This window comes from Neospora caninum, chromosome Ia (genome assembly GCF_000208865.1).
Source record: "Neospora caninum Liverpool complete genome, chromosome Ia".
Taxonomy (NCBI): domain Eukaryota; phylum Apicomplexa; class Conoidasida; order Eucoccidiorida; family Sarcocystidae; genus Neospora; species Neospora caninum.
In genome coordinates, this window is record NC_018385.1 from 2,233,633 (window position 1) to 2,241,750 (window position 8,118).

General features: G+C 56.2%; 1 protein-coding gene across 1 annotated transcript; it reads right to left on the reverse strand.

Annotated features, from left to right (window-relative positions):
- Nucleotides 1-8,118, reverse strand: NCLIV_002430 (conserved hypothetical protein; the record flags this gene model as incomplete). The annotated part of the gene is made up of 10 exons (XM_003879741.1): nt 1-133; nt 2,101-2,222; nt 2,647-2,715; nt 2,874-2,960; nt 3,673-3,913; nt 4,650-5,300; nt 5,914-6,012; nt 6,335-6,528; nt 7,096-7,257; nt 7,876-8,118. The coding sequence occupies 10 exons, from the start codon at nt 8,116-8,118 to the stop codon at nt 1-3; spliced, it is 2,001 nt and encodes a 666-aa protein (XP_003879790.1).

Here is an 8,118-nt window from a genome sequence, read left to right on the forward strand (position 1 = left end):
TTAGACGGGATCCCCTGTGTCCTTGTGGCCGTCAATAACTCGCTCAGCGTCAAGAAGACCAGCGACACAAGCACCGTCCACCCGAGGTATGTTGAAAATCCAGAAATCCGCTTCCGCAGACGGCCGCCAGTGCCTGAGCATCAAAATGGAAGGCGAAAAAGGGCCAGGCGATGACATTGTCTTCACTGCTTACCGCTTATCGACAGCGGGCTCACCAAAAGCCACAATAGAGGCAGAGTATCGACAAGCAGTATGCAAGAAGCGGTGACAGCTGGTCGCAGCAGCATGTGTTTTGCAAGGATGGGTATCTTTAAGTGCCATCTCACGGATGAGGCATTGTTGCTCAGCAACAGTGGAGCGCTGTGGATGCTCAAGGATGGCGTTACCAGAAAACAGCCTCGAGCGAGACACTGTGGCACGCCGAGTTTTAACAATAGCTAAGACTATCGGCGGGCGCCCCGTAGCAATACCTTTTTGGATGGCGACCGGTAGGTTGTGTTTGCCTGTCCAGGAATCAATTTTCCCTTACTGTGGTTCTCACTGTACACCGATCGGGCACCCTGTTACTCCGTGTCTGCCAGTTGGTCCCTTGCTGTTTAAGCCGGCTGCGAAGCAAAAGTAGAACTTTGTGTAAGCGATATATGTATACAGTATCAGCGAAGCATGGCGCATAAAATGCTTCGAAGTGGAGCTGCGAAAGACCTTGTTTCGGATCACCAGCGCCACTATAATCGTCATCTAGGTGTGGCAGCGTTCAGCCCATGAGTGTCATATTGCTGGTCGAGCGCCACAAGGTGGGTGATATCATTTCAGCACAGCGTGTTGTCGTTGCTCCCAAGGCAGTGTGTATGCTGTTTGGGAAACGCCGCGCAAGATTGGAGCTCTGAAACATTTCTGAAACCAACGATGAATGTGTTAAAACTGTTGCGATAGGTTTAACGGTCCCGCTGTACGGGTGGTCTTTCCGTAGAGTGACAGTGGGTAGTTTAGTGGTACTCGTCCACCCCTCTGCTTTACCTTGCTAGCGCGGATATTCTTATTTCCACTCTGTATCGCGGACCTACAGTGTTCTGTCCCATTCCGTTTTCGGTCGTTACATCGAAACAGGGAGGACATCGAAAGGTAGGGACATCAGCGCCAAGCCTAGCGGATTCAGATGTTGAGAAGCTACGGCAGCAGTTCTTGGTCGCCGTGGACATCCACTTCAAGCGTGCATGTAGCTAAGCGTAGGGAGTGCTGTGCACGAGGCGTCGTGGACGGCGATGCCAATCCAAAAAAGTACACACGTAGGCACTCGCAGCCACGCCTACAAGCCGTGACCATACGACGTGACCACGTCGCCGTGATTTGGGAAGAGAGGTCCCACGCTGTACGGTGATCAGACGGGTTTTGCAGCGTGCTCACTTGCGGAGACAGCGGTACGGGGCCAACTTTTAGCCTTGTGACAGCCAAGCGATGTCTTGCATTCCCTGACGCAAGGTTTTCCACTGCCAGGCGGCGGTTACCTTCGCCCCCGTGAAAGCCGGTCCCCTTGGGTGGGGGCGAGAGAACAAGGTTGGTGATGCAGACTGTACCTGATCCTCCACAAGTCCGCAAAAAAGGAGTTGTGCTGTGAAAAGTATCTGACGTCGACCGCGTCCCGGTACCGATATGCGACCGTTTTTTCTACGTCCCACAATGCACCGTAAAGCCGCTTCATCACCCCGTTCTGAAGACGCCCATCAGCCTACGGCCAGTCAAGACCGCCGGAGTAGCCCGCACCGGCACGGTGAGCCAGGAAACAGGATGCAAATTGGGTGCCAGTGCAAGGTCATCCGTTTGGGTGCTGCAGGGATGCTTTCCTGCATCGAAACGAGAACGGGATGCTACTTACGCGCAAACAAGTCACAAACGCGCCAGACAGTATGGCCGCAACAAGCTGGACAGCCGGAGAAAGAAAGGGTTCCGTGGAGAAAGAAAAACACAGTAATGCAGACATCAACCGGCGACAAGCAGAAGAACCAGGAGAGGAACCAGAGAGGTGGCGAACGGGAGATCCGCCACCAAAGGAGACAGCACAGCGACAGCGAGTGGCGACGAAAGGCAGAAAACGGCGCTCACTGCACCGCGTCTCCCTCGATCTCGAAATCGGGATTGGAGAAGAGACGTTGAAAGCGCCGATCTGTAAGCAATTGACGGGCGGCCTCCTGTTGCTGCCGTTCCTTCTTCGTGCCTCCCGAGGCCTGAGCAAAACGCGAAGCATCAAGAAAAGAGGAGAGTAGCAAACATGGAAACAAGTCGCGCGGTGCGGCGAGCTCGTTTCTCGGAAACGGGGCATGAAAGGCGAGAGAAAAGGAAGCGTTTTGTCCCCGAAGCCCTCTGCGGGAAAGCGTCCGGGTGTCCATCCAGCAAGGAGAGCATCCACATTCCCTGGTTCCTTCGAAAAACAACTTGTACACTGAACGCCGGTGGGGATGATTCATCCGGACAACTACTGTACCAGATTAGAGATTCAGGCCGGCAGAAAAAGCCGAGGAACCTTGCTGATCGCTGAGTAGCTGACTGTACGATCGGGCTTCAGTTTGTGAGAGCGGCAAGAAAGACCCGAAAAATACGGCGGCATCGCCGCCAACACCATGCAGGCAGGGAAGCAGCGCAAGCACTTACGCGTCCAACTGCACTCTCCTCCAGTCTCTTTGCCAAAGCGGAGTTCGCCTTCGGAAGCTTGTGACGAATCTGAAAATGCAGAGTAAAAACGCGGGAACGGAACGAGGAGAAAGATATTTGAACCGAGGCGTCGCCGGTTCGTCGAACCAAAATCCCAAAAGGGCGTGAACGTTGAGCACGAGTAACGAACGTGTGGCCGTTTGGGGGATCGCTGCAGTCGGCCGTACCTCGATGCGCATCTTTTTGTTTTCTTCCACTTTCTGCCGAACTTTTTCTCGGCGATACTCTTCGTAGCCAAAAGGTTCCAGAGCGTCCTGAGCAGTCCACAAACACGATGGGAAACAACCCGGAGCTGGAACGCGTTCCTGGCTCCTGTTCCTGCGCAGATTTCGTCCACCACGATGTGAACACGGCAACAAAGAGGCGAACCCGAACGCCGCCGGACCAGGAGTCGCACACGTGGCGCCTTCCATAGACGCTATGAATCACCATCACGAGTACGGTCCGAGCAAGCCGGCCGTCTTGCGCAGGACAGCCGTTGACAGCTCTGAGCCACCCGAAATCCGTGGACAAACGAACGGTTTAGGCGTGTGGACAGAGTGCATCACAGGAAGGAGGCCGGGATTGCCGGGGAGTCTACTGAAGAACAGAATCGAGCACGCATGCACCGGAGGCACAGCTGGCAAGGAAGCGCCTCTAAAGGGTCTTCCCCCGCCAGATCCTCGCGCGCATTAGGCCTGCTGCGAGCCGCGATGGAACGAGGGAGGGAAGCCGAGGCACTCAAAGGCGCGTTGCTGCATTTCAGAAGGACGGCGTTAGGACTCTGCATGAACAGTCTCGGCCACTCCCTCCACAACCTTCCCCAGAGGCGAGACACTCCAGACTGAGACGACGCAACACCTGCGGCAGTAACATCCGGTGCCGCTCCATCTGATGCCTCAGTCTGTGTACTTTTTGGCGGGAGGTCGCGTATCACTCCTGTTTTTTGCTCCAGCCCCCAGACCGTCTCCACTCTGGTCCGCTCACCTGGAGCTTCCGATGAAGTTTCGCGTCCATGAAGTACCCGTGCATGTATCGCTTGACGTAAGAAGTCCCGATGAGTTCTTGGACTCCCATCTGTTCCAGCTGCTGGCGCGTCACAAACCGATAGTCATCGTAAACGGATGCAGCCTCGCCTTGTGAAACGCTGCCTGTAAGCGCTGAGGACGAAGAGATGCCTCCGCTTTCCTCTAGTTCCTCTGTGATCGTGTCCAAAAAGGAGCACCACCTGAGAGTCGCAAAAGACAGAACAAGGCCTTCCTCTCTGTGGTTGCAACAGGAAACCCGAACACGGCACCAAGGACAAAGCCGTGACAAGAGACAAACAGACGCTGAAGCATTCGCCGCCAGCTTGGTCTTAAACACCTGCTCCGTTGTCCTTTTGCGGCCCCGTGCCTTTGTGTTCGGCGCGATGCGGGGAAAGCATACAATCACCAACTCAAAATCCGGAGTGAAGCCCGACGCGCGACCGAACAAATTTCCCCTCGCTCCTGTGGCCGTCTGTCGAGCTACCAGGACTTCGGAGGGAGCGCGCGAGCTTCACGAGAATCAAGCGACAGAAGAACTACGGAAGAAGGGACACCACAGTCTCTAAAAAGGCCCGACACCCCTCGTCAACAATCACACACAAACGGAGCATTCCTGAATGGAAAGCCACAACGAGCACGCCCCAACACCGGAGCGTCGCCAGCCCTCAAACTGTGACCACATGGGCGTCCCACGGAAAGAATTCGAACGGCAAGACCAACGCAAAGACATCACCGGCAGGGCATGGCACGTATGTCCCCCCACGGAAGGAAGCGTACCTATCAGGGCGGGAACGTAACGCGGAGCCGTCTCGGGGTTACAAGTAGACTCGGTAGACGCCAAACGGCTGCACGCTACACGAATGAGTGGGCACTGGGGCACACGCCGACGGGTGCCGGATCATCGAAAAGATGCATGCGTGGGATTCTCCGTCTTACCTGGGAGCGATACCGAGTGCCGGAAGGAAATAGACTCCCATGCGCTTTTGTTCACCGGCAGTGAAGCAGAGACCCGAACTTTCGAAGAATGCAAAGCCATTGAACGTCGCAACGCGCTGGTCCCGGATGCCTCCAGTCTGTTTTTCTGTTCCACCCTGGCCACTCCGTCCCCTTTCCTCGTCGGCGGAAGCCACGGGCGCTTCGATCGTCGAGATTATCTTCGACCGGAAGTTGCGTCTGCCGCCCTGCGAGCTGGGTGTCTCCGAGCTGGGCAAAGACAGACCCCAGTCGTCGCCTTGCCTCGAATCTTCCCCTTCTCTCCAAATGTGGATGCTGACGGCGTCGCAGCTGGCCAGCACGAGGTCGCCTTGCGAAGCAGAGGTTTCTGCCGCATAGACCGCGGAGAGAGGAGACGAACTGTCTTCGGAGTCTAGGAAGGAGAGCTGTGAGGCAGGGACTGGAGCAGGACCGTCGCCCTTGCCCGGGGAACCAATGGGTTTCCACGTGACTTGCTTGATCGGCTCGCCGTTATAATGCGAGTGGTGACACAAGGGACGCCGGCTGCGGAGGTCGTAGAGCAGGCAACTTCCAGTGCTTGTGCCAACGCACATCTGGAGACCGGAAGGAGAGAAGGCGCCGCACGTGACTTGCCTGGGGACACAGCGGCGACACAGACGCCAACTTGTGGACGGGGAGAGATGCGTCTCACACACGGCCCGCCGTCGTGATAAACACAGACGGGGCGCGTGGGCCGGAAGCCTCCCACGCGCGTGGTGGAGAACGCGAGAAGACGGTCCTCGACGCTGGTGTGACCCTCGGACGAGATACCGCCCGCTCGAATACGAAGGCAGAAAACATGACACGCCTGGGTCGTCTGCAGAACTAACATCGTGGGGTCCGTGCGCAAACGTGAGGATGGCGAATGTGCCGGTAGAGAGAGCGAGGAAAAACACGGGGTGGGGGAACAGAGACGAGGAAAATGTGGGAGACGAAGAAACGAGGGCGTGTGGACGAGAGAAACTTTGTAGAAACCAATCCAGAGAAACAAAGAGTGACAGTCACGAAGGGGGGTGCGTGCGCTTTTGGGCCAGCGGGGAACGGGAGACGTTGGCGGCCGCGAGGAGGCGGTACGAGAGACGGAGAGAAAACGCGTCTTGTACGTGAATTTCATGGGACAATTGACGGAAGCCATCTTCTGTTAGGAGCGATTAGCCTGGCTGCGGGCTTCCATAAGCCCGCGCTTAAGGCGAAACGGTAGCCTTACACTTGCTCATCGGCGAAGGGAGAAACGTGGGAAGCGACGTCCAACGATGCGGCACTCTGTGCGGTGCGGTGGTCAAAGCACTCCACTACGCCGTTCTCTCTGTAGAGCAGAAGAGAAACCAAGACGCAGGTTCGTCCAGGAGGAAAATCCAAGACGGATGGAGCGACGGAAGCGCAACGAGCCGGCGACAACGACGCTACGCGGAGGAACGAAGCGAAGAACCAAGCGAATATATACAGGGAGGTGACGCAAACGACAACAACCAGACGAGGAGAAGCTCAGTCGAGAGAGGAGGCGAGGCAGTGTTAAGCCGGGCGGACGCGAGTGCCGAGTAGCGAGTGACAGCGCAACGCAGAGAGACGCAAAGAGAGAACCGACAAGTGAGGAAAGCAAAAGAGGGATTCTGGGATCTCTCACGTACCCTCCGATGGCGAGCACTGGAAGAACGGCGGAGGTGAAGCAGCAGTTGTTCGCCGGACTCGTCGTCGTCCACGGCGTAAGGAAGCAACCGTCTTCGAGGTCGAGCATGTAGACCTCGTTCCCGCTGGCGGCAATGCAGGCGCTCGCCAAAGTGGGTAGGTAACAAAGGCCTCGCCCCTCGCGCGGAATGCGCAGCTGAAAAACGCCGGGGAAGGGAGAAGAAATAACGCAGATTCAGCGACAAGCAATTGGCCATTGGTCGGGTCCTGCTCTGAAGAGTTCCGAGCGATAACCCAAACAAGGCGCATCGAGAGGAGAAAAAGCAAGGATTGGACAGCATTTTGAATGGAAGCTAACGCCGGAACACCAGGCCTCCAGGAATCCTCCACTCAACAAGCCGAAGACAGGAGAGGCTACGAGGGTTTACGGCCAGCGAAACGCACACGTTACTGGCGCAGATAACAGTGCCGTAAGTTCTGCTAGCGGACGGTTGATGTTCAAAAGATGTTTACGATTTGCACCCGCAAGCAAACAGAGTGAAAACGCCTCAACACGGACGGTGGATGACCCAGATACTGGACTGAGCAGCCCGCTTGCGGGCCTCCAGGCGCCTGTTTAGCAAACCGAAGAGAAAGCCAGAGAGGCGTGTTGAGGACGAACGAAAAATTGACGCGAGCCAGCAGAGGACACCAAGTTGATGCTCAACCGCTGCTGAGCTCCAAAACTGGGGAGTCGACAGAAAAGACACCCCAGGCCGTGTACCCGGTGGTAAGTGCCGCCTTGAGTGTGGATGTCGATGTGCCGTTGTGCTTGCAGGAAAAAGAGTTTCCGATAGTCCTCGCTTAGGAAAAGAAAGTCGATGACTTCGTGGTCGAGACCGCGGCGGAATTTCAAGCCCATCGATTCGACTTCATACATGCGGACCTATAAGAAGTGCAGCAGGACGAGAAGCCACAAGCAGGAGGAGCCGCAAAGGTTTTCGATGGCTCTTCAATAGCGCCAACGGCTCAGCACTGCCACAGGAGGGAGCGATCCAGGGCAGATCACGAATTGCGGATGAACGCGTAGAAAGCGGCAAAACACCGCACGCGAATGCAGATCTGGTTTCCTCCTACATGTCAGCCACGGCCGCCTGCAGGCCTTTAGAAGACACGAGAAGAAATCCTTGAAGGAACAAATGGGTTGTCAGCAGGGGATAAGATAGCGCAAGGAGGGAAAGGCCATGGGCCGCAAAAGGACATTAAGAGCGTACGAAATCATACAGCAGTCGGTCTGTCAACGACAGACCCGCACCCTTAAAGGTGGTACGCTTCCCCCATATTAATGAAGCGTGCAGAAGAACAGTGAACTACGGAGTCTATTATCTTGCCGAAGCTGAATCAAACGTCTTTATCCCCTAGCCGTTCCCCCTCTCTCTTCGCATTTCTCGGCTGTGCGCCAGCTTTCTCCGTGCTCCGAACCGTGGTCATGGACGACGGATCAGGGGTTGTCGGTTTCGCTTCCCGATTTGTGGAAACAATCGGGTCAGTGTAGCGCTCGCACCTCTGGAGGATACACGCCAGTCGCGGCAATGAATTTTCCATCTGGCGAGACTCGGATGCACTGGGAGGAGACGTTGAACTCGAATTCTTGCAGGAGCTCGACATCCTGAGCGTCAGGTCCAGCGCCTTGCCCCTCTCTTCGGCGTCGCCGCTTCCGGCGCGGAAGGAAATCTGCCGCGCGGCTACGGCCTCCCGAGAGGTTGTAGATTTTGTGGTTGTCAACGCTGCTGGCGACCAAAACCAT